The sequence below is a fragment of the Pimephales promelas genome, chromosome 24, assembly GCF_988280905.1.
Source record: "Pimephales promelas chromosome 24, fPimPro1.hap1.1, whole genome shotgun sequence".
Lineage (NCBI taxonomy): Eukaryota > Metazoa > Chordata > Actinopteri > Cypriniformes > Leuciscidae > Pimephales > Pimephales promelas.
Genome location: NC_142792.1, coordinates 17557182 through 17583575, shown reverse-complemented (window position 1 = coordinate 17583575; position 26394 = coordinate 17557182). Strand labels below are relative to the sequence as shown.

The following is a 26394-nucleotide window of genomic DNA, read 5'->3' as shown; positions in this document are numbered from 1 at the left end:
TTTGTCTGGGCTAATTTGAAGTAGCCTATTTTGTGTAAAAAACATAATTAAATCATTTTCACTCTTACCTAATTTGACAACAAATAGCTAGCTCATTTGGAAATGCCCCACAAAACCGATATGCTATTATATAAATTGTAAATAGCCTACATCTATAGACATACAACAGGTCGTCATCGTCGTTGTAAAGCCGGTTAAGCACTGAAAGATATGTAAATACAGTCGCTAACAACCCACCACACCACTACCTGTTTGTTCCCGTTCACACAAGCCAGAAAAGAAACCGAAACTGGGTCAGTGATTCTGCTGTGGAGCCATTTAAATGCGAACAAAACATTCGACTGTTTAGGGTACTTGACAAATGCGTTATCAGATTTTAAATATGCTATCGATGGAAGTAACGTTATGGTGAGTAGACTAACCCTTTAAGTACTTAAACACTAATATACGTTACCTTATTTAACAACATCTCCCGACTCCGAGAGTGTCCAATAACAGCTTCGGTCGCAGATCTTATTAAATAGTTGTAAATTTTGGGTTATTAATCAAAACGGGAACCATTTGTGTCCCTCGTGTTTTATCTGCATTTTATTGTAGACTATATTTGTATTTTCTCTCTGTTTACATTTTTAGATTTAAATGCCTTATTAAAAATAGTGCATTGTGACGTAGGTTGTTATCAAAAAGTGGAGTACTTATCTTTTTGCGTTAGGCTAATCATTTTCCGTTTGTTAGGTCAAATCTTGAACGGATTGTCCAACATGTTTATAAAAAATAGCCTATAGCCTACAGTATGGACTTTTGACATAACTGTGGCCTATTTAAAACACATTATCTGTATGCAGTTCTGAATAGCCATGTCTATCTGTCTATTTGTTTTGTAGTGTGAAGAGAAAATGAGCTAAAGAGAATGTCAGCTATTTAGGTGGGTGCCTATTCTCATTTACCTTTTTTGAATCATATAAATTGATTTTATATGGATTTAGTTTGATCCAGTATGTTTCACACACAGTGTTGACATTTGTATTTATATAACAGAAGAGTATAAGGATACCTAAAAATATCCTTAAATATCTCTAGGCTGTTTTTGTTGTTCGGGAAGACACGGCAGCATTATCTAACATGGCGACAGGTAGGCTAAGTCTTGGCTTATATATTTATCTTTTTTTGTGTGTGATTGGCGTGATTGACAAATTGTTCATTTTTTTTCAGTGCATTCATTCATGAATTCAATCATTCAGTCATCTATTCATTCAAATCCTCAGGTAACCACTTTGAGTGGCAGCTGTTCGATGGAGCGCAGTGGGATTCTATCGCTAATGATATTGTCATTGAGGCTCATTACTGTCAGCCAGGGGCGAATGGGATCACCCTCTACTTCAACATAGGGTTAGTTGGTCTTCAACATGTGCAGAGATTCATTTATCAGTTTAATTTTGACTTTACATTCACTGATTATGTTTGTACCAGTCATATATTAAAGTATTTTTATTGATATATTCTGTATAGGATTAAAGGGTTAGTTCACCCAAAAATGAAAATCCTGTCATTAATTTCTCACCCTCACGTCGTTCCAAACCCGCAACACTTTCTTTCATCTTTGAAACACAAATGCAGATATTTTTTAATAAAATCTGACAGCTTTCTGTCCAACTATAGATAGCTACACAACTACCAGTTGTTTTACGCAGCATGTTTGAGCTTCAGCAAGAACCAATGAGGTTCATTCTCGTGTTACGCTGCATATTTGATCTTCAGCAAGAACCAATGAGGTTCATTCAAATGTTACGCAACACGTCTGAACAAGAGGTTTGTTCTTGCGCGTCAAGCAGGTTCAATTGAGCTTCTGTTTATGTCCGCTGATCAACATATAACGTCATTATGTCTCTTGAGAAAATTTGGACCAAACCTCTCAATTCATTTGGATTAGTTTTACAATCTCTTCATTAACTTTTTGAAGTGTCAAAGTAGTAGCTGGATAGCTTTCTATGGAGGGACAGAAAGCTCTGAGATTTTACTAAACAGATCTTCGTTTGTGTTCCGAACTAAAGTCTTACCGGTTTGGAACGACATGAGGGTGATTAATGACAGAATTTTCAATTTTGGGGCGAACTAACCCTTTAAATATTAATTTAAGCCTTCCCAATCATTGCACATGCAGGGCCGTCAATATTGACTTTGACCAAATGACAGTCAGTGGACCTCTTCGTAACCTTAGTATACGGCGCAATACACTGCTGTCCCCTTACCAGAAACAAGAAGTAGGCTGGTACTACAAAGATAACCATCGCTGGTGTGAATATGGATCTCAGGTAAGTGGTTCTAGAAATATATTCATTACGCCACACATCCATATTCTCACGGAGTGAAAACAACATGCGACAAATGTGCTGACAGACAAGACAGAGCAGGTTATTTTCGATATGAAACTTTCAAATTTTGAGCTTCAGTTCAAGCAAAGCGGTAGTGCAAATGAGAGATCATCTCTTCCTTTTTACAGACTGATCTCATGAAGTAGCGTGTGTATGACACGCCAATTCGTATTTCCATTTTTGGCATGCTATCAAGACGCATAATCGCTTTTCAGCGTGTTTATGAACGCCGTTGACTTAACGTTATTACTGTATAAATATATGACTTACCTCAACCTTGTCCCCGGGTTAATGGCATTTATGACTGTTCCCATACCATCCTAGGGAAAAAAAAGATCGCTCCCCAGATGTAGATCTACATTTTGCTTCGTTTCACGCGGACATTTGACGGCGTGTACAGACACGCGGAATCACTCGGACGTTAATGGTGTAGACATACACACATACATGCGGATACACGCGGATAGCTCAAAATGCGTAGAGATAACACGCCACTTGACTCGAAAGTGGCGTGTATGTTTACGCAAAAGTCATGATGTCATGTTTCTTTACTGTACAATAAATGTCTCATATCTTATATAATCGCTGTTTCGACTACGGATAAAACAGCATGTAAACAATGTGTCAGGTTACATTAAATTTACCTCAGAAAAGCTAAACTGTATAGTTAGCAAGAAAAATGTACTCTGGAGAGGAGTATTTTACACAAAAAAGCACTATATTACATATTCATTACTCTAATATCATTAGATATTTAGGTTAGATATAATTTTATTATTATAAAAACGGTGTCATGCAATTGTATACAAGTTATTAATTAACCTTTAATAATAACGTACAAGTCGACCAGTTTCCCAGTTTAGTTTACAAACATTCGATTATTTTTTCTTTGAGAAAAATGAACATGTACTCAATGTACCCAAATGAATATATATATATATCGAATTGACATCGAAATTGAATCGCATTCGATTAGAAAGCTAAACTCAAAAGTTGTCAGTCCTGCTAGATATTATTGTTTCCTCTCTGATTTCTACAGGGATTCGGTGGGAGAGCGTCCTCAATTGGAAGCGATTTTATAGAACAGCAGTACAACAGCAACCCAAGCGGCTCAGTCCAGTTCACTGCAGGAAGCATGACTTACGACGTGGACTTCACTGGTAATGGGACAAATGAGAACGATTACCTTCATGGCTGTGAAACAAAAGTGTCTTCCTCCAAAAAAAAATGGATAGACTTGAACTTTGAAGTCACTAACTTGTTTTCGTGTTGTTGTTGTTTTGGAATGCTGTAGCCATGACTCAAACAAATCTATCCACAAACATGTCCAGGAAAGTAAGACGGCGACCAAAATTCAATGCAATTGTAACGGGCAACCGCAGCAATCAAAACAGGTATTACTTTTGGGTAATATACGACATACGAAACGTACGAATTTATGTAAATATTTCTTGTAAAATTATTCGTACATTTATTTACAACCTATGTAAGAATGTTTTAATCAAACTATTTATAGAGAAATCCCTTCAGCTTATATTTCACGAAGAGTTACCAATATGTTTAAAATTGTATTTGTAGACAAACCATTTGATTTCCTTTTATCGCATGCAGTTCACAAATTCTGGCACCTCCCTTGGCAAACCCAACAAACTCTTCTTCTCACTACATCTGGGAGTTTATGGGAGATGAGGGGATTTGGACTGAGTACCAAAAACCAGTGAGTTCTAAACACTGTTATACCAAATACGCTTATTTCTTCAACTATAATGTTTAGGGTGAACGTGACATGTTTAATCTAACAGTTCATTGAACTTTTTGTGTCTCTACAGGGATGTTCATTGGATAGTGCAGAAATCGAGAGGTTGTATCAGCTCAACCCTCAGTGCCAAGTTTCATTCACATCAAGACGATTCTCTTACTCTCTTTACTTTGGGGGTAAGATGCTATCACTCGCAATTGCGAATATATCACATAATTCTGACTATATCTCGCAATTGCGAATATAATACGCAATTCTGACTTTATATCTCCCAATTGCGAATATAATATAATTATAAATATAATTAATTCCTTTATATTCACTTTAATATAATTGCGTAAAAAAGCTAATATAATTGCGTAATCTCGCAATTACGAATATATCACGCAATTCTGTGTTTATATCTCGCAATTGCGAATATATCACACAGTTCTGACTTTATATCTCGCAATTGCGAATATTATATAATTGTGTAATTGCGTAATCTAATTGCGTAAAAAAGCGAATATAATTGCGTAATTGCGTAATCTCGCAATTACGAATATATCACGCAATTCTGTCTTTATATCTCGCAATTGCGAATATATCACGCAATTCTGACTTTATAACTCGCAATTGCGAATATATCACGCAATTCTGACTTTATAACTCGCAATTGCGAATATATCACGCAATTCTGACTTTATATCTCGAAATTGGCGAATATATCACGCAATTCTGACTTTATATCTCAAAATTGGCAAATATATCACACAATTCTGACTTTATATCTCTAAATTGGCGAATATATCACGCAATTCTGACTTTATATCTCGCAATTGCGAATATATCACAAAATTCTGACTTTATATCTCGAAATTGGCGAATATATCACGCAATTCTGACTTTATATCTCACAATTGTGAATATATCACGCAATTCTGACTTTATATCTCGCAATTGCGAATATATCACGCAATTCTGACTTTATATCTCGAAATTGCGAATATATCACACAATTCTGTCTTTATATCTCGCAATTGCAAATATATCACACAATTCTGACTTTATAACTCGCAATTGTGAATATATCACGCAATTCTGACTTTATATCTCGCAATTGCGAATATATCACGCAATTCTGACATTATATATCGCAATTGGGAATATATCACACAATTCTGACTTTATATCTTGCAATTGTGAATATATCATGCAATTCTGACTTTATATCTTACAAATATATCACGCAATTCTGACTTTATAATTCACAATTGTGAATATATCACGCAATTATTAAAAAAAATCTTTATATATAGAAGTCTGTCTGTAGTGTACAGCAAACATGAGGGAAAAGCAGGGGCCTACCTATAGAGAATGTCTGCTAAGAGAAATGTGTTAAAGTTTTAAAACTTGATGTCAAAATGTTGATATTGATTACTTATCTTTATGTCTTTATCTTCATGTCTACAGGAATGTACCAAGTGAACGATAAATATGGTACAAAAAGAGCTGTCCGGAGAATCCAGCAAACAAACAGGTATGAATCTATTAATAAAAGGTGACATTTATATGGAAACTAATATCTGCCATGAAATGAAAAATATACTGTAAATATGGAGGCTTGTTTCACCATGGAAGAAAACAATTTAAAAGATAACATCAGCTTTCTGACATCTCACAATTCTGAGTTTTTTTTTCCTCTCACAATTATGGCTTTATATCTCGCAATTCAGACAAAAATGTTTAACTCTCAATTGCGAATGCGTCTATGTAACTTGCAATTGTGAATTTATATCACAGAATTCTTACTTCATATCTCACAATTGCGAGTTTATATCTCACAATTCTGACTTTATAACTCGCAATTGTGATTCACGTAATTTTGAATATATCACGCAATTCTGACTTTATATCTTGCAATTGCAAATATATCACTCAATTGTGACTTTTTAACTTGCAATTGTGACTTTATATCACTCAATTCTGACTATAATTTGCAATTGTGACTTTATATCACTCAATTCTGACTATAATTTGCAATTGTGACTTTATATCACACAATTCTGACTATAACCCGCAATTGTGACTTTATATCACACAATTCTGACTATAACCCGCAATTGTGACTTTATATCACACAATTCTGACTTTATATCTCGCAATTCTGACTTTATATCTCGCAATTCTGACTTTATAACAAGCAATTGTGACTTTATATCACACAATTCTGACTTTATAACAAGCAATTGTGACTTTATATCTCGCAATTCTGACTTTATAACAAGCAATTGTGACTTTATATCACTCAATTGTGACTATAACTCGCAATTGTGACTTTATATCTCGCAATTCTGACTTTATAACAAGCAATTGTGACTTTATATCACTCAATTGTGACTATAACTCGCAATTGTGACTTTATATCACTCAATTCTGACTATAACCCGCAATTGTGACTTTATATCACACAATTCTGACTTTATATCTCGCAATTGTGAATACATCACAAAATTCTGACTATAACCCGCAATTGTGACTTTATCACACAATTCTGACTTTATATCTCACAATTGAAAATATATCACACAATTCTGACTTTATATCTCGCAATTGTGACTTTATATCACACAATTTTGACTATAACCCGCAATTGTGACTTTATATCACACAATTCTGAGTTTATAACAAGCAATTGTGAGTTTATATCACACAGTTCTGAGTTTATACCTAGCAATTGTGAGTTTAATTGTCTCGCAATTCTGAAAAAAAGTCAGGATTGTGAGAAGAAAATTCGGACTTGAGAGATTAAAAATTGAAATGATATTTTTTCCATGACATCTTTATTCCATGACGGAAATAAGTGCCATTGTTAGAGGATTAGTTGAATGAAAATGAAAATTCTGTCATCGTTTACTCAGCCTCAAGTTGTTTCAAACATGTATAAATTTCTTTCTTCTGCAGAAAAAAAAGAAGATATTTCGACTAACTGCTGATGTACCCCATTGACTGCCTATGGAAGTCAGTGGGGTACATCAACTGTTCCTATTCCTTTAAGAAAGTCTCAAAATGACTGTTTATGTATGCATTACAACAAATACTTTTGTTCTAATGTTTGTTCTCTTATCACAGCGCATTGTCACAAGCTCGCTGGCAGTTCAAAGACATGGATGGCAATTGGAAAGATTTTAATAAAGTAAATATATCTTTCTTTTTCCCCTTCTTTTTTTTACATTTTTGAAATGATGGTTGCAGAAGTTGCTACAAGTGCATTCTTAAGTGATCTATAAGTGATTGGTGGTATTTTGCTAGAACAAATAGGCCTTCTAATTCTATTAGGGTTATATATTCAGAAAAAAAATATATATATAACCCAATAAATGGCCATCACGCTGCCTGCTTTCTAAAACATTTGACCTGTGTTCTTGCATAACAACACTAAGACAGTCTCACCTTCTGTGTCATAAACGTGGACTTTGTGGATGTGTAGGGCGGCTCTCGGGGACATTGCAGTGTGTCAAGTCAAGATATTGAAGCCCAGTACCAGCAGGACTCAACAGGGACAATGAGTTTCAGGACGGGCAGGTTTAGCTATGAGCTGGACTTCTCAGGTGCGTTCATACACAAACCAACAGAAATAAGGTGTTATTTAGTACAAATATTGTTTAATCAAATCACTTGTTTTGTTGCAGACATGACCCAGACCAACCAGTCCACTAACACCAGGAGACCTGTACGCCGCCTTCAGCAATAAGACCTCACTTGCCTATTCTTACGTTTACTTGCTATACTTGTAGCTATATGTGAACTCAGGACTCTTGTTTATGCAATGTCTGCTAGAATATGTGATACGAAATAATGAAATTGGATTTAGTTTGTCCATGCAGACCTGTATATTGTTTTATTAACTGCCACAAAACAACAGGTCTCATGGTAATCATGTTCTTGAACTAATTTCTGTTTTTATTCTTGAAAGTTTTGTTTTTTCAATGCCTTTACTGTGATTAGAAGATTGCATGTGTAATATCTTATTACATTCAGCTTTCATGTTGTTGTTTTTTTGTTTGTTTAAAAAAAAATACAACTAAGCATTATAAGGATGATATAAGACTATAAGATTATAAATTGTATAATATTTTTCCTCTTTACTGAAATGTGCTTAATTGTCATGGAAACAATGTCACAAATTAAGCTTTATTTCTTTATAAAAATTAAGATTTTGGGGTGAAACATGCACTTTTCTAGACAAATTTCATGAGATCCACTTTTGTAATGTCTGTCTACTTTCTCTTACCACTCAGTAAACCTAGCTAGACCCCCTGTTGTTGGTTTGTTACTGATAAACATATGATTTATGCATTAAATAATTACTATTTATTCTACTTGGGTTTTTCTGTGTTTCAATACTTAAGAAAATAAAACAAATAAATTACTTAGGAAGTGTAAAGGTATTACCCTTTAAATAACCAATTTATTTGATTCCAAAAATCACCATCTTTCCAACAATTCAGTTCACATTTTTTTTTAAATTAAAACAACCCAGATGTTTTATCTACCTTAATTTAGACTATTTGAAAACTGCATGTAGTGAAACGCTCATACAGAAAGTTATTTTCACAATCTCCATCACAGACCTGCTATTGCACAATTCTCAACATAAGGCCTCTCATTCATAAGACCAGGAAAAGCATTCCCTTTTAATAAAACCTGTCTGGATATTAAAGATTCTCCTCAGGAATGTGATTCATCCGTATTAAAAAAAAAAGAAAGAAAGAAAAACTCTAAGCGGTGGCAGTTCACCTCTATATACTGTACACTTCATTCATGTTCTTTTCCAGAAATAATACACATTTTGGTGATTTGCTGTGTTGCAGCGGTTTGGTCATGATATGGAATTGAGTTCCCACAACAGGAAACTGCTGTATATAATAATAACAGACAAACAAAAATGTAGCTAAATGTAACACCCCCAAAAAACACAGCATTACAGGATAACACAGATGATTTAACACAGGGCAGGAAGTAACAGCAGAGAACGGAAAGAGAAACAAACGCATCGGGCTTCATTCATGAAACACATTTCTATGTAACTTTTTCCTATAGTTCTTGGGAAAATTCTATGTGATTTTCCCAAGAACTATAGGAAGTGCATATTTCAACCCAAAATGCACAATATATATTTTTTAAATAAAAACATATTTCTAACCTTTTGCATTGTGAAATGTACTTGACATTTAAGCAGATTTTCCACCAATTCTCATTATGCAGTGCAATAAAAGGAATTCTCAATATCATAAAACATCTCTGTATTGCAAAAAAAAAAAAAACGTATTTCTGTAAAAGGTAAAAAAAAAAAATTCTCATTACGGTAATGCAAAAATATTTTCATTACTGTAATCTGAAAAAATATGTAAGTGTAATACACATTCTCTCATTACAATAATGAGAATACAATGAAAATATAAAGTAAATATTTAAGTATTGTTAAGTTCTGTACTGAATTTAACAATAAGCTAACTTAAAAACTCCTTTTTATTACAGAAAAAAAAAATCCTTGTAATTTTGTCTTTGGGTTTTGGGATGAAATATGACCCCCTTCTTCATGAGATTCGCCCCAGAAATTCATTCTGCTAGTGTTTCATGAACGAAGCCATTACAGTGAAGCACAAACTCACTTTAAAAGTACTGACAATATCCCAAAAATATCTTAAACCCTACAGGTTTTTTTAAGCTCAATTACATTAAGTGCACCTACAGTATGAAGAAAGTGTACTTCCTTTAATAAATTTCACCTCTGTGGATCATTTCTCAGTATAAAACTCAAACAATAATCACCAGATACAGTATATACACAAATAACACATTATAAAAAGACTCATTCAGGTACCAACTATGCACTGATTTATTTATTTACTTATCTATCGCATATCTCAGACGAGAGAGAACATAACTGAGAGACCTCACCAGCAATTTCTGAGGCCATCGATGATGTTTGTTGTGGTAGAGGAAGTCAGCTCATTCAGGCGAGCAGTGAACGTGAGGCTCTAGCAAAAAGGAAATAAAACCAAAAAAGCTTGAGTTTGTAACGCCCATTTTTGTTAACCCTTTTGTATGTGTATCTTTCTTCTGGGGCGCATTTTAACCCAAACGATACACCAAATGCAAGGCATCCACCAACTGAAGCAGCTTTCGGTAGAAGAGCCCAAGCTTTCAGTACAAACATGACAGTTTGTTTGGTGCAGTTTGCTTTTGATTCACACCATGATAAGACCCCCCCCCTCCCAAAAAAAGACCAAAACTAAAACATCTTTCAAGGATACCATGTCCAACCTTCCAACTAAATTTTTTACTGTCATCTTCGCTGCTGATGTTGTTTCGCTTTCGATTCCCACATAACAGGGAATGAAAGGCATATGTTTTATCCGAAGAGGTCCTTAAAATCGTTGTTGACTGAAGCACTTTGCTTTATCATGCCAGTGTTCATTGTGGAAGAAGCCACGGGTTGCGAGAAGTTCTGGGGGTTGAAGAACGGGTTTGCTTGGACTCCAAAACCACCTTGAACTCCCGTCATCCCCATTGGAGGTGCCTGTATGGGTGCAGTCTGGGAAGGTTGGCCTGTACCAAACTGATTGAGCCACGGAGAAGGTGCAGTGGTTCCTTGGGCTGGTTTAGGGGCCATTTGGTTCAGGCTGACTTTGGGTTTATTAGAAGTGAAGAGGGAGTCTAGGGCGGACATGTCAGGGGCTTTGCCGGTTTGATTTTGGTTCTTGTTTTGGGTGAGGGCACTGAAATTTGGAGCGCTGGTAGTGGTGGCCATCCCTCCATAGAGGGCAGGAGTGGCGGGTCTCATGGCCATCACCATACCTCCCGTCTGGAATCCCATGGGTGAATTGAAGCCGTTACTGACGCCCATGGTGCCCATTCCACCCATGGTGGGTGCTGCTGGGAAGGTAGAGGAAATGGTGCCACCCTGTAGGGGCATCGTCCTAGTCCCAGAGTTTAAACCGAGGTTGTTCAGAGATGTCATATTGTTCAGAAGACTGCTGGTCAGATCCTTTGCCTAAACAATAAAAATATCAGTTTTTGCTTCAGTTATAGCATGCACATCCCAAATCAAAGTTGACCCTTTTCACAGACTTTGATGATATTTCAACAGTTAACATTGTAAATCTAGTTTTCATTTACATTTATAACACTATACTTTGTGTTATATTACCTAGGCCAGTGGTTCCCAACAGTGGTTGTCTCACTTATTGGATACCCATTGGTTTGCTAATGAGCTGATGAGTTGAATCAGGTGTGTTTGATTAAGGAGACATCTAAACTGTGCAGTGCTGGGGGTACCAGGACCATGATTGGGAACCACTGAACTAGGTCATGAACATGAACTTGCTAACAATGCTGTGGTGGTGATTCAGCTGAGGGAGCGACGATAAGTTTGAAGAAATCTTTCTCTCTTCTGATGGATGGCCTTGCTTCCTGAAGTACTTTTCATTTTCTTCATTGGGATTTAACAAGAAATTCTCAATGATAAAAAAACCAAAAAAAAAACAAAACATGAAGCAACCAACAACTAGCACGAAGTTGAATCACCTCTGAATCACCCAAATCAGAGGGGTTTAAGTACTGTTCTGACAATAAAGATTGGAGCATTACATACATCAAATAAATAGATACAATATTTAGGGACATTTATTAAATAAAAACAATATTTTAGACCTGGTTTCACAGACAGGGCCAGGATTGGACCTTGGTTCAATTTTTCAACATTTAAGTAGCTTTTATAAAAGTGCTTTTAAAAAAACATTTCAGGTGTGAATCTTGAGACAAAACAATGGCACTGATATATTTTAAGATATAACCTATCACTGCAAGTTGGTTTCAGTTAAAACTGCTCAAACATGCATTTTAGTCTTGGATTAAGATTAAGCCTTGTCTGTAAAACCGGGGGTTAAAGTTTATTGGAAAACAATCAAATATAGTAGTTTCAGCGTGTACGGCTGGCCAGTGCTTGACAATAAGGACTGCCTGATGGGCTGGGCTAGGCGCAGTCCATCAGACTAAACCTGTAGCCTTTCTAGGACTAAACCTGTAGCCTTTCTAGGACTAAACCTGTAGCCTTTCTAGGACTAAACCTGTAGCCTTTCTAGGACTAAACTTGTAGCCTTTCTAGGACTAAACTTGTAGCCTTTCTAAGACTAAACTTGTAGCCTTTCTAAGCCTAAACTTGCAGCCTTTCTGAGACTCAACTTGTAGCCTTTCTAGGACTAAACCTGTAGCCTTTCTAGGACTCAACTTGTAGCCTTTCTAAGACTAAAATTGTCGCCTTTCTAAGACCAAACGTGTAGCCTTTCTAGGACTAAACTTGTAGCCTTTCTAGGACTAAACTTGTAGCCTTTCTAAGCCTAAACTTGTAGCCTTTCTAAGCCTAAACTTGCAGCCTTTCTAAGACTAAACTTGTAGCCTTTCTAAGACTAAACTTGTAGCCTTTCTAAGACTAAAATTGTCGCCTTTCTAAGACTCAACTTGCAGCCTTTCTAAGACTAAACTTGTAGCCTTTCTAAGACTAAAATTGTCGCCTTTCTAAGACTAAACCTGTAGCCTTTCTAGGACTAAACCTGTAGCCTTTCTAGGACTAAACCTGTAGCCTTTCTAGGACTAAACTTGTAGCCTTTCTAGGACTAAACTTGTAGCCTTTCTAAGCCTAAACTTGTAGCCTTTCTAAGCCTAAACTTGTAGCCTTTCTAGGACTAAACTTGTAGCCTTTCTAGGACTAAACTTGTAGCCTTTCTAAGCCTAAACTTGCAGCCTTTCTAAGACTAAACTTGTAGCCTTTCTAAGACTAAAATTGTCGCCTTTCTAAGACTCAACTTGTAGCCTTTCTAGGACTAAACTTGTAGCCTTTCTAAGACTAAACTTGTAGCCTTTCTAGGACTAAACTTGTAGCCTTTCTAAGACTAAACCTGTAGCCTTTCTAAGACTCAACTTGTAGCCTTTCTAGGACTAAACTTGTAGCCTTTCTAAGCCTAAACTTGTAGCCTTTCTAAGCCTAAACTTGCAGCCTTTCTAAGACTAAAATTGTCGCCTTTCTAAGACCAAACGTGTAGCCTTTCTAGGACTAAACTTGTAGCCTTTCTAAGACTCAACTTGTAGCCTTTCTAGGACTAAACTTGTAGCCTTTCTAAGACTAAACTTGTAGGCTTTCTAAGACTAAACTTGTAGGCTTTTTAAGACTAAACTTGTAGCCTTTCTAAGACTAAAACTTGTAGGCTTTCTAAGACTAAACTTGTAGGCTTTCTAAGACTAAACTTGTAGGCTTTCTAGGACTAAACTTGTAGCCTTTCTAAGACTAAACTTGTAGCCTTTCTAAGACTAAAACTTGTAGCCTTTCTAGGAATAAACTTGTAGCCTTTCTAAGACTAAACTTGTAGCCTTTCTAAGACTAAAACTTGTAGCCTTTCTAAGACTAAACGTGTAGCCTTATTATGCAAAGTCTTAGTTTAGTTAATACAAGTTTTGTCTAAGACAAACATGGTATATGGCAGCTATTGTGAATATCAAGATATGGTACCTTTTACTGTAGACGTTTATCTGGTAATTTTACTGCAAAAATGTATTCCATGCGTGAAAGTGATAATAGGTTTCCCATGGTACCCCTCTTGACTGACTGTGTTACCTGAGGTGTTGTTGTGGCTGGTTTGATGCTCTGTGGAGCAAGTGGCTGCTGACTTCTTAGTTTAGCAGCCTGTTCCTGTTCTTTAGCCAAACGCTGCTTTTCTTCCAGGGTAAGAGATACCTGAACATACCACGAACAACAGTTAGTACATCAACCAGGTCTAATTCCAACAACCATTTAAGCTCCAGAAGAAAAACCCAGTTGAGAAAAAAAACAATGCATTCCTAAAATATTATAAAATGGTAACTCACTCGTGAGAGTTGTGAAACAGTTGATGAGGAACCATTCTGGTTACCATTCACACCTGCAGTTCCTGAACTGCCACCAAAGATCTCATCAATCTATCAGAAAGCAAAGAGAAGACCCAAATTGCAGTTCATTTCACAGTGTGGCCACAATTAAAAGCTGTGAGTTGGTTGCTGGACGTGCAGCAGGTGTATTTACTTACATCTCTGACTTTTGTGGCTGGGCTGGGTGTGTTTTTAGTCTCTTCTGATTGGTTCAATGGGTTTGTAATGTTTAAACTCCTGGAAAAGACAATACTTATTACTCATAAGTTAACTGTTTGTTTGGATAATGCTGCACTTGTGTCATGTTCAAATTACTTTATTTATTTTATACATCTATCAGACGGCCTCTGCCTGTTAAGTTGGGCAGTTCTTGACCAAAAAAAAAGCTGCAGAATAAGCTTAATTTATTAATAAAATAATAATAATAATTGACATGACACCTCTGCTGCTCCTGCATGATGTGCAGCTGTTCTAACTTGGTCTTATGCTCCGACTCCATGCGACTCAACATGTCCTTGATCACAGCCATGAAAGAGTTAAACTGGAACACACCAGAGACAGAAAACAGTTTACAAAAGTATATGTTGTGTACACGTAATCTATACAAATGATCGGAGGAATCAAGTTTATATTTGGTGGGCAAACAATACAACACCTCAGTTTATGTGTAAGAGCGAGTGCGTGTTGTTACCCTCACCTGGTTAAGGTTAAGGTTGTTATCAATACTAAGTGACACCAGATGAGGTAAACTCTTTCCAGCCAGGTGCTCTTTTGGGATGCCCAGTTTCTTATGGGTGAAAGTGCACTTGTAGATGCCTGAAGGAAAAAGAAAGCAAAGCACATACATTTGTATAACTGCTTAAAGGGATAGTTCACCCAAAAATGAAAATTAGCCAGTGATTTACTAACATCATCCTAGGTGTATATGACTTAACAAATATAATCAGAGTCGTATTAAAAAAATGTCCTGGCTCTTCCAAGCTTGATAACGAGAGTGAATGGGTGTATGTCTTTGGAAGTCCATCAAAGCGCATCTATTCATGATTAAAGTGCTCCACGCGTCTCCAGGGGTTAATGAAGGTGGAGCATTTTTATCAAGAATGCTTTGCTTTGCTCTGATGGACTTCCAAAGACATACGCCCATTCACTCTCATTATCAAGCTTATTATCAAGAGCCAGGATGTTTTTTAATATAACTCCGATCGTATTCGTCTGAAAGAAGAATGTCATGTACATGGATGACTTCAGGGTGAGTAAATCATGGGATAGTTTTCATTTTTGAACTATCCCTTTAACTAATAAGATAGGATAATAATGATTCAATTTAACGGAACTAATTCATTTTCAAATAAGATTGAAGCTTGAAAGCCTCAGACAGGCACAAAAAGTGATCAAAAAGAGTAAAAGAACAATTTAATTACCCAGAATGCCCATGAGCACTGCTGGTTCCCTGGATGGAATTTGTTGAAGGAATGGTAAAATTTCATCAATGACGTACCATTTATCCAGATATTCCAGAATCTTGCCTAGGCACACAAGAGAGTTCACCCTCACCTGAAAGAGGACAACCAACAGAGAAACTATACTCATTTTAAAGCTACTCTCCTAAATCTTTCATTGACATACATTCACTTGTTACTAGAGACATAAGAGATTTAAGAACACAAACCGCTAGCGAGGATGTCTGTAAACAGGCAGATTTGATACGAGGGATAAGTGCATTTTTCATAGATGGGTACTCAATCAGATTGGCAAACGTGGGAATGATATTCAGACAAAGTTCCTGTTAAGGACAAAAAAAAATGTTAGATTTTGAAACACATAAATGTAAAATCTAGAAAGACATTCTAATGCATTGTATTGTTTGGAGAATGAAAATTCAATCGACTGGTACTGAAATTGATCAATTAGAAAATGCAAATACATTTTCTCATCCAAACAAGTTTATGGTGTGGTCACCTGTATTTGAATAGAGGGGGCCTCCACTGCCCTGTAAACCATGGGCAGAACACTGTTCTTGATGTCTTCAGGAGGTGTTTTGGTCAAAAGCAGGTCCATCTTTTGTAGAAATATCAGCAGAATCTGGATATGTGAAAGAAAAAGAAAAAAATCAAGGAAATAATATGACTCCTAAAAGCTATCCCATGAAAGACAAACAAACAAGCAAAATACAACACTAAACAAAAAGAACAAAAACATGAATTAAAAAAGAATAACTCATGAAAAACACATCAAACGATCAGTGGAAACTGTGGAAAAATACCATAAATAAAAATATAAAACTAATCAAAATACAAATATTATGATGAAATACACTACCACAAAGACAAAGGTTCAAACCTCACTCACCATGTTGCTGGCCTGATAGCGTGAAATAGAGAAATTAATTACAAACTTGAACCTAATGGATTACACAGGCATGCAACGGCCATTGCAAGTGCACATCAAGTGTGCCATTTATGCCGCGTGTCCACCAAAGCGTTTTTAGCCAGCTGAAAACGCTAGACGCTCTGCTGAAAACGCCTTACTGTGGACATTTGAGAGCGTTTTGGCAGCGCAGCGTTTTTTTCCATTGAGACGGTTCGTTGCTATGATACAGAATATCTGCAGCACAGTTTACATATTTCACAGATAATTTGTTTCATACAAAAAAAATGTCATCCCTGTTGTTCGGTTAGCTCTGCTTTGATGTCGTTGTACAGAAAGAATGTTGTGACAGTTGGTCGGTTGGTATTAGTCCCGCCCCTCCTCCACTATGATTGGACGTGACAGTGATGAGTGATGCGTTTTATCCAAAGTTGAACATTTTTAAACTCTCGGCGACCAGTAAAAAAATGCGGGGTGCTCAGCGTGAAAAAAACGCTCAGTGGCTCGTTTCGCTCATAGTGTTTAAAAAACGTGGCACTCCCATTGAAAACAAATGAAAACATACGCCAGGCACGTGGGAAAACGCTTTGGTGGATAAACGGCCTTAGGACAGGGCCAAAGAGGTTAACCAGAGCAAGGGGAAACAAATAAAATCAGTTTGGCATCAGTGATGTACATGTGTGTGTGTACCTGTACAGGCTCCTGCTGTTTAAAAACTGGGGTGAGGTCAGGGAGAACAAGGCGGACGTATTCCTCCTTAGTGCATTCCTCAGCGATGAGCAGCACGTTTGGAAGGACGAATGGAACCATGTCAGGATTCACGAACTCAGACGTGAGCGCCGGGAGGATTCTGTAAATCACCACTCTCTGACGACAGAAAAACAGAAGCCAGTTAGCTTAGGCACATATAATACCATAAAATACTTGAGCATATAAATGCACTCTAGCAACGTGTCAATATTTCTAGTCTTACACAACAAATATTCTGTATTAATATTCAAAACACACATCTTTTTTAAGTGACAATGAAATCCAAATTGAGCTTACTTTATTTTTGCTTACAACCATATGAGTGCGAAAGAAATCTCTCTCTCTCTCTCTCTCTCTATCTCTCTTTCTATATATATATATATATATATATATATATATATATATATTAGGGCTGTCAAACGATTAATCGCGATTAAACGCATCCAAAATTTATACTGTATATAGATTTATATATAATTTATATTATATATAAATATCAATATTTTATATATAAATAATATTTTTTTCTTAAATATACATGCATGTGTGTGTATTTACACATATATATATATATATATATATATATATATACACAAAATAATTATACACAGTGCTTCCACATATATTATGTAAACACAAACTTTTATTTTGGATGCGATTAATCGCGATTAATCGTTTGCCAGCCCTAATATATGTATATATATATATATATATATATATATATATATATATATTTCATGTATAAAATAATTAAAATATAAGCCCAGTTTCCACAATCAAATCAAACCCATTTTTGCACCATCAAATGAAGTGTATATATATCAGACAATTCATATATATCATATAATGTATATATCAGACTAGTGTGTGTGAATATTAAACTGCAATTAATGAATTAGGTAAAATCAGAAAAATCAGAATGCTGAAAAATTAAATCGGACAACACGGAATTTGGGAAAAAAAATAAAACAGATTTCAAAGGTTCCTGCATTTTATATTGCTATTCTCTAGGTGAATGTCTTTGTGAAATGTTTGTTCTTGCCTTGGGCAACTTGGGCAGAACTTTCGGGAGGCCTTTGTAGAACTGAGACTTCTGCAAGTTGTCCCGCTGGAAAAGCGAGTCGAAGTACTGAAGAGTCATGGCTCCGACATCATCGAAAAAAGGAATCTGAACACACACAAACATAGACTGAATTGTCACTCTTACAAAATCATGTATTTTGATTCAATCAGTAGATACTTAATACCAAAAAAAAAAAAAAAAAAAAATAGAAAGTTGAAGAAAACCAGCAAAGAAGGGAAAACACTGACCTTTGTCATCTGATCTGCGTCTGGACGCACGTTGGAGGTGACGCTGAGCAACATCTTCACGTGTTCCCGGACCTCCTCTGGGATCTGACTCAAGACTCCTGGACTCAGATGGCTCAGCTACACATGATAATGAAATGCACATGTTTTAGGTACAATAAAAACTGAAGTATCACAATAACACTATTGTTCGCATGCCTTGTTTCTCATAGCAAGAGTTGAATGTTGTGGCTATTCTGTTGTGGTTTTAAAGGGGTCCTTTTATGTTTTTGTAATATTTTCAACTTTATTTAGTGTGTAATGTTGCTGTTTGAGCATGAAAATGTCTACAAGGTTACAAAGCACAAAGTCCTCTCCAAAGGGAAGGACTTTCTTCTTTATATCAGTCAGCACTACGGGTGCAACGGATCACAAAACTCACGGTTCTAGTTACAGTTTTTGAGTCACGGATCGGATCAGCAATGATCTATTAAAGACAAGTGAACAGTCGGTCATAAAATAAGAACAAATATGCAAATTACAAGCATAAATACAATAGACTAAACTAAACTTACAAATAAAGTAAGGTCTAACAGAAGTATTCAGGCACAGAAATGCAATAAGTAAGTGTTAAATACCAATTTGAGCTCACTTTAGTCTCTTCTTGGACTTAAATGGTTTAAAATTGCTTGAATGTTTAAATTGGCGAGATTTATAACAAAACACGTGCAAATGATAATAAGCTTTCGCTCTATGATGGTTAAACTTTGCAACTAATCTGCGAATCATGTGTGCTGAACAGCGGGGCCTGTTACGTACAAATCATGGATCAACTACGATCCGTTAGTCCTGATTTCAGCGAAACTCGTCAGTTATGGTGAGTTACATTTCCAAAACACGCTCTAAGTGGTAGATCAATAACAACAGACTGTGGCCGGATGACCAATCAGCACAGACTGTGCTTTTTGGAAGGCGGGTTATAAAGAAACCCAAACTAAACACAGTTTATTGCAGCAACAATTTAAACTATACGATTAAAAAATATATTTTTAGTTTTAAATATTTAACATTTGTTTTTTTTACATTAAATGATGAATTCTAGTAGACCCCATAAGAAATATTAACACATATGAGCACAATATGAATGAATAACATAATGAGCATAATAGGCCCCCTTTAATCGTTTAAAGTTCACCAATATATTATTGTTGTTTTCGTTTGATTTCATCAGTAATTATTAAATGTTGATAATTGATTCTTATGTGTGAAATTTAAAACATGATTACAAGGTTTTTTTTAAAGAATCTCTTATGCTCACAAAAGCTGCATTTATTCGATCAAAAATACAGTAACAACTAATATTGTCAAATTTTAAAATAAAACAAAATAGGACAAATTTAAAATATTAATAGCAACTGATAATGAATAAATGAGCAACAAATCAACATATTAGAATGATTTCTGAAGGATGTGAAACTGAAAACTCAAGTATTGATATATTACAATAGAAAACAGTTTTTAAAACTGTAATAATATTTCACAATATTTCACAATATCACAATATATTTATTGTATATTTTGATCAAATAAATACAGCCTGGGCGAGCAAAAGAAACTACTTAAAAATATAACACATATATACATATACACACCGGTATATATATATATATATATATATATATATATATATATATATATAGAGAGAGAGAGAGAGAGAGAAAGATATATATATATATATATATATATATATATATATATATATACTGATAGTGTATATTATAAAATGCTGTTTTAGGACAAATGGGAAGGTAACATGCTTTAAAACAGGTAGATAATTCCACGGGTGTAAAGAAAGGAGTCGGCTGCTCACCTGGTCCAGTTGTCGGCTGAAGCTCTTGTATATGTCTTGCTTGTTGACGTGAAAGACGGCCTTGCCTTCATTAAACACGGCGTGGACCAACACCCCCAGTGAGTACATGTCAGAGGACACGTCACAGCTGACGGACAGGATGTACTCAGGAGCGACATATTCTGGGTTCGGGAGGCAGAGAGGCGGTAGATTGGGGTCCCACTCTTTACACCCATACTTGGGCTAAAAGGCAGAAACACACAGACACATATTTGCTTACAAAGTTTCAACCAGGCAGACAATGATCTCTGGGACAGTTCCTAACCTCAGCGTCAGACGGGTTACTCGAGGAGATACTGAAGTCAAAGCCCATGATCTTCCAGGCTCCGCTCTTATTCAAGATGATGTTCTCTGGACACAAGTTACCATGAACCATCTTAACCCCACTGTGCAGGAACGACAAACCCTCTGTGACCTGAGAGACAAAGACAAAATCTCGTCAGCTACAAATCTAAAACTAAAAGCATGGTAGTATTTCATGCACTGCATTCATTTTTATTGTAAAAAAAAAGTATTATTTAAAACATGTATATATATATATATATATATATATATATATATATATATATATTTAAACAATGTTTAATTTTATATTTAATATAATTTATATATTTAATATAAAATAAGATTTATTTTATTATTTAAAATAAAATGAACGATCATTACATTACTCTATTACAATAAAACGTTACTGACATATTGCTAATTACCACATACAATTATTGTAAACAAATCATAAATCTTGTCCTTTGAGGGTTTTTTTACTTAAAAATTCTGCAAAAATAACATTCACAACAATGAAGTAAACAAGCAATCAAAAGCAAAAAATGTAATCTTATAATTGTGCTAAATGGCACTATATGAATTATTTAGTAAAAACAGTAGTTTCTAATTTTTTCTTTTCCATTCTTGGCTGATTTATGACCTCTAAAGTCAGGTGTACATGGTACGATTTGCTGTTGTATCTGCTTTATCTCCCGTATAAGAAACTCTCACCTGCAGTAAGCCGTATTTCGTCTCTACATCATAGAGTTTGTATTCTTTGATGTCTGTGGGAACAGGACTAGGGAGATTGTCCCATTGGCCGAGCACATTGGCTAGACTGGCAAACACGGGCTCTGTGCAGAACGCCAGACAGTCTCTAGAGATAAACAGACAAAGACATCCAGTGAGAACAGCATCGACAGTCACAGACAGATACAATTCTCTCTGTGTCACTATCATTCAGGGACATTATTTTAAATAATGTTAATTTGATCCATTGGATTATGCACTTTTTGGCTGTGATTTGTTTAAGATTTTGCAGCCTTAATAGCCTTGTCGTATCTAGTGTGGACTGCGGACAGACAAACTGCTTGCCACTGAATCTTATTAGATTGTGTTTAGTTGCGATAAGGTGTTAGAAGATATTCTGTCTGTGTTAACTGTAACATCAGGGCCATAGCTTGAGTCTCACATCTAAGAGATCCATGTATTATTCAGGAGAGATTTTCCACAGGATGAACTCCTGCATCCACACAGACACAAATTGATTGCAGAAGCACGAGAAGAAAGAAAAGCTCTGAGCTCTTTTATCAAGAGAAGACGCTTTACTCCTAAAGCTTCATATCAGTTTTATTTCATTAAAAAACTCATTTGACGTGGATAAGACTGTGGTGGAGCTGACCTAAATGGCATCATAAGCATATTCATCTAAGCTTCCCATGTAGGCAGATTTTGTGGTAGCATGCGTTAATGCGTGTTCACGTTGTGGTCACCTGGACTCCTCCAGCGGATGCTGGACCGTGAGGAGGCGCGGGTGTCGTAACCGGGTCAGCTGTTGAACTCCTTTCTTTAGGGAATCAATAATCTGATCCTTCTCGAACTTCTGATAGCGATCAATGATCTTCTTATCGAGCACAAAAACTGCCACTTCCTGTGGGAAACAGAAAGAACATTTATTGCAAAATATTTGAATGTGTATTTCATTTGCATGCAACAAATTATTAATTTTTTGAAAATTAAATTTAGATTTACTTTGCAAAGCATATCTGTACACTCAACAAATAATTATAATATTTAAATTTATATTTATTTTGCCACTTATCTGTAGATCTGCATATTCAACAATTAATTAAAATATTTTAATTAATATTAATTTTTCACTAATACATCTGGAAATTCAACAAATAATACAAATATTTTAAATTATATTTATTTTGCAATAATACGTTTACATCTTCACATTCACCAAATATACAAATATTTGAATTTATATTATTATATATTAATTATTAAAATAATTAAATTTAAATTTATTTTAAAACAATTATGTCAATCTGCACATTCAACAAATAATTAGCCTCAAATATTTAAATGTATATCTATCTATTTTGCAACAATATGTACATTTGCACATTCAACAAATAATCAAAATATTTAAATTTATATTTATTTTGATGCAATATGTGTGCATATTCAACAAATAATTAAAATATTTAAATTAATATTATTTTTTCACTAATACATCTGCAAATTCAACAAATAATTAAAATATTTTAAATTATATTTATTATGCAATAATACATTTACATTTGCACATTCACCAAATATACAAATATCTGAATGCATATCTATTTTGAAACAATATCTGAACAGCAGCACAGTCACCAAATTATTAAAATATTTAAATTTATATTTATTTTAAAACAAATATGTCCATCTGCACATTCAACAAATAATTAGCCTCAAATATTTAAATGTATATCTATCTATTTTGCAACAATACGTACATTCAACAAATAATAAAAAATATTTAGATTTATATTTGTTTTGCAATAGTATATGTACATCTGTACATTCAACAAATAATTTATAAAAAACTATTTAAATTTATATTTAATTTGAAATCATACATGTACATTAAACTAATAATTTATGAAAAAATATTTACATTCATATTTATTTTCCATAAATATCTGTTTATCTGCATATTCATGAACAACAAAAAACAAGCATACTTAATTAGCATTAATTAAATGTATTTTGGAATATATCAACCTGTAACTTCTAGACTATTACAAATCATTCACAATCTGAAACAAAACCACACATATATTAGCCAAATAAATTATTTAATCACGTTGACATTAACAGAATTTACTTCAACAATACTAAAAAGAAAACCATCAAAGAAAACCAAAAACGTAAGTCTTAAAGCCATAAAAAAAACATGTATATCAACAAACGTACAATGGTGGCAATGTGAGGAAGCAAGTGACAATTCTGTCATGACAATTGTATCATTTAAAGACTTCCTCTTTCACTGTAAACAACGTACCAACATCTAACATGATCGTGTCCTAACAATCATGACAAGACTCACAGAGTTAAAGTTAAAGTAATAAATAACTGGCGCACCTGTTTGGTGGATTTTTTGGTGCCGTTGTAGATCCTCCAGCTCATTCCTGGACCCCCGCTGGCGATGTGTCGGCCCACCTCAAACTCACGCGTGACAGGGTTGCCCATGATGACGCTGGTCATGTCGGCCGTCACCTTAGTGACGGTGCTTTTTAGTTTATTGAGCATGGACTCCATGATTTTACTGGCTGCTCACCTGAAACAGGAAGTAGCAACACAGTGCACCACAGTTCTGTTGGTCAAATACACAGCGAATAGGATGAGCTCAGGGTTATTATCATTAACCGAATCTATTTTTAAAAATTGTTGATTGAAATAAAGACAAAATAATACAAAACATGGATATTAGATGAAAACCTTAAACTTATTTTAGGTATTTGCCAAGGAAACTTAGATTAAAAATAAAAAAATTTAAAATTAAACCTATATATAAGTAATAGTAATATATGTATTTATATTTTTAAACTAGAAGAAATGAAAAAAGCTAGTTTAACAGTTATTGTTCATGAATAATAATAAAAAAATCTGTACAAAGCAGGTGATAAACATTTTGGACCCCATTGCCTTTCATTATATGCACAAACAACAAACAAAACAATTTCCTGAATATCTGCTGACCCTTTTAGAATGAAATCTCAATCTGTGTGTTTACAAGCTGCTGAACTGTCCAGAGGTCATCTTTGATTGACTTTACAGTCTGGGAATGACTCAAGTGTATGGCTGACCCTAAACTGGCTAGTTTTACTAGTAGGCTGCTGTGAAATAAAGCGACAGAAATAGACTTAAATACATCTGAAAATCTGTCACTGCGAATTCTCAGCAGGGGCTGAGCGTTCCTGGGTCAATGCATTCATGCTGACAGCATGAGAGAAATAAGAAATGCGCTGTTCTGTCAGCTGCACACATCAAATAGTCTCTTGTAATAGTTGTTTCAACACTGTAAAGTGGATCTGGATTTAGAGGAGATATCACAAAACAAATAGAAGAGTAAAAATAAAAATTATAATCAATTCTGACCAACTTATGTTATGTATAATAAAGAATAATAAACCAACATCTATTAATATTAGTTAAAAGTTTGATAATTATTATATATCCTAATCTGTAAATGCAAAACCAACTACAAAACAGTAACTAATAAAAACCTACTAAAAATGAAATTAAACAAAATTTAAATAGAAATATGCCCAATTTAATGTTATTACTATGGCAAGTATATTGTAAAATAGTAGAAAGTACTATTAGTGAGGTTATTATTATTACTAAAACCATAAAAACATGTTAATTTCTTGAAATAAATTAAGAAGACATGCAAAGGCAGGCAACAGCTTACATTTTTATTTAGGTTGAAGTACTAAAATACCTCAAATTGACTAAAAATTATATATTTAAGAATAACAATAGAAATGGCAAAAAAAAAAAAAAAAGACTGACTGAACATTTAGCCTAATAAAATATAGGCTAATTCAAAATATCAACAACTATAACAGACTAAACTGACACTAAAATAACACTGACTAATAGAAAGTAACGTTACCACTAAAATAAAGTAGTTAGGTACCACATTTTATCATGAATTCGGTAGTGAAATTAAACTATTAAACATCAAAGCATCATAAGAGAGTGAATTATTAAGAATATCGTCATTATTAATCAGAATAGTGTTATTAATATCTGTACTTGTTAAAAGGAAGTCACACATTGGCATCATTAGGAAGGGTGTGACGTATTTAGCATTTAATGAATGAAGTTTGAGACTCAATAACATAAGTTGACAAGACTTTACTGGCGTAATAAACTGCCCTTTACCATCAAAATGTAGCTAGCATAAGCGTTTTGACACTAAAAAAACCACAGGAACGTACAAAAATTAAACTGATACCAAAAATGCTGTCAACTCGAAAGTAGGCAGTTGGTTTGGAGACACAGACAGAGACGTTTAAATATTAATGTCAATATTTGTGTTTATCAAGAAGACAAAACACTACAGCATTAATTGGGAATCAATTATAGTTGAAAAACCAACTAAAATATAAATATATTATTATCTTCACTATGTAAACACTCAATAAATCCCGACAGCAGCTGAGCTAACAGGCTAATGCTAAAGGAGTGAAGCGTCACTACACATAACCGATCAATAACCGCCGAATACAGTCTCAGGATCAGTATCCAGCTCATTAACATGTAGACCTCAGTCTTACCTTTACACTAGAGGAGCTGACAGAGCGACTGGGTGATTAAAACCAGGATTTAGACAGTAACAAAACCGTCAGCAGTGGTGGTGGCTATCAGCCTCCATGACACTTCATCAAAACACCTGAGAGATTCCGCTGTGTGAAGCCGGACGAAAGAAACACTCGACGCGTCAGCGAGAATAATCTGCGTTAAAAGTCATTGTGTTCAAAATACTATCCATATCGCCTCACTTATAACTCTTTTATCTTCTTCTGAGATTGATTTGCTTTCTGTTTGGGACCTCATACAGCCGATGATGATTATAATAATAAAATTTACCTCAAAATTGTTACGTTAACCTTACCTAGTAGCCCAATATAGTTGAAAGTATGGGCACATCTTTCAAAATGTCCAAAGCCTGTAACAAT

General features: G+C 34.9%; 2 protein-coding genes across 4 annotated transcripts; one reads left to right on the top strand and one right to left on the bottom strand.

Annotated features, from left to right (window-relative positions):
* Positions 1-249: 249 nt before the first annotated feature.
* LOC120477113 (uncharacterized) lies at positions 250-10388 on the top strand. Of its 2 annotated transcripts, none has more exons than XM_039668520.2 (13): positions 250-408; positions 885-925; positions 1081-1132; positions 1266-1389; positions 2162-2312; positions 3412-3532; positions 3667-3766; positions 3984-4089; positions 4202-4307; positions 5584-5650; positions 7243-7306; positions 7601-7721; positions 7803-10388. In XM_039668520.2, the coding sequence occupies exons 3-13, from the start codon at positions 1123-1125 to the stop codon at positions 7862-7864; spliced, it is 1032 nt and encodes a 343-aa protein (XP_039524454.2). In that variant the 5' UTR covers positions 250-408; positions 885-925; positions 1081-1122; the 3' UTR covers positions 7865-10388. The 2 variants fall into 2 exon arrangements, with proteins under 2 accessions (XP_039524454.2, XP_088982888.1); XM_089126762.1 differs by having other exon boundaries at positions 1039-1132.
* scyl2 (SCY1 like pseudokinase 2) lies at positions 8178-26149 on the bottom strand. 2 transcript variants are annotated; one of them, XM_039668516.2, is made up of 18 exons: positions 25993-26149; positions 23789-23984; positions 22147-22304; positions 21386-21530; positions 20655-20804; positions 20351-20572; positions 18505-18621; positions 18236-18361; positions 17134-17310; positions 16036-16158; positions 15746-15859; positions 15498-15630; positions 14774-14892; positions 14517-14617; positions 14235-14313; positions 14038-14127; positions 13787-13906; positions 8178-11170 (listed from the first exon to the last, which is right to left on the bottom strand). In XM_039668516.2, exons 2-18 carry the CDS (start codon positions 23963-23965, stop codon positions 10529-10531), a joined length of 2793 nt encoding a protein of 930 aa, XP_039524450.2. In that variant the 5' UTR covers positions 23966-23984; positions 25993-26149; the 3' UTR covers positions 8178-10528. The 2 variants fall into 2 exon arrangements, with proteins under 2 accessions (XP_039524450.2, XP_088982885.1); XM_089126759.1 differs by having other exon boundaries at positions 23789-24020; positions 25993-26119.
* Between the last annotated feature and the right edge of the window lie 245 nt (positions 26150-26394).

What these genes read in the sequence shown, in the direction of transcription:
- LOC120477113 (XM_039668520.2), top strand. An exon ending in GGTGTGAATATGGATCTCAG is followed by an intron (nt 2,313 to 3,411) that starts GTAAGTGGTTCT and finishes TGATTTCTACAG; the next exon opens with GGATTCGGTGGGAGAGCGTC. An exon ending in TTACGACGTGGACTTCACTG is followed by an intron (nt 3,533 to 3,666) that starts GTAATGGGACAA and finishes GGAATGCTGTAG; the next exon opens with CCATGACTCAAACAAATCTA.
- scyl2 (XM_039668516.2), bottom strand. Translation starts at nt 23,965, where the DNA reads ATGGAGTCCATGCTCAATAAACTAAAAAGCACCGTCACTAAGGTGACG. An exon ending in TTCTGCCCAAGTTGCCCAAG is followed by an intron (nt 17,311 to 18,235) that starts GCAAGAACAAAC and finishes TTCTGTCGTCAG; the next exon opens with AGAGTGGTGATTTACAGAAT. An exon ending in ATCATGCAGGAGCAGCAGAG is followed by an intron (nt 14,314 to 14,516) that starts GTGTCATGTCAA and finishes TGTCTTTTCCAG; the next exon opens with GAGTTTAAACATTACAAACC.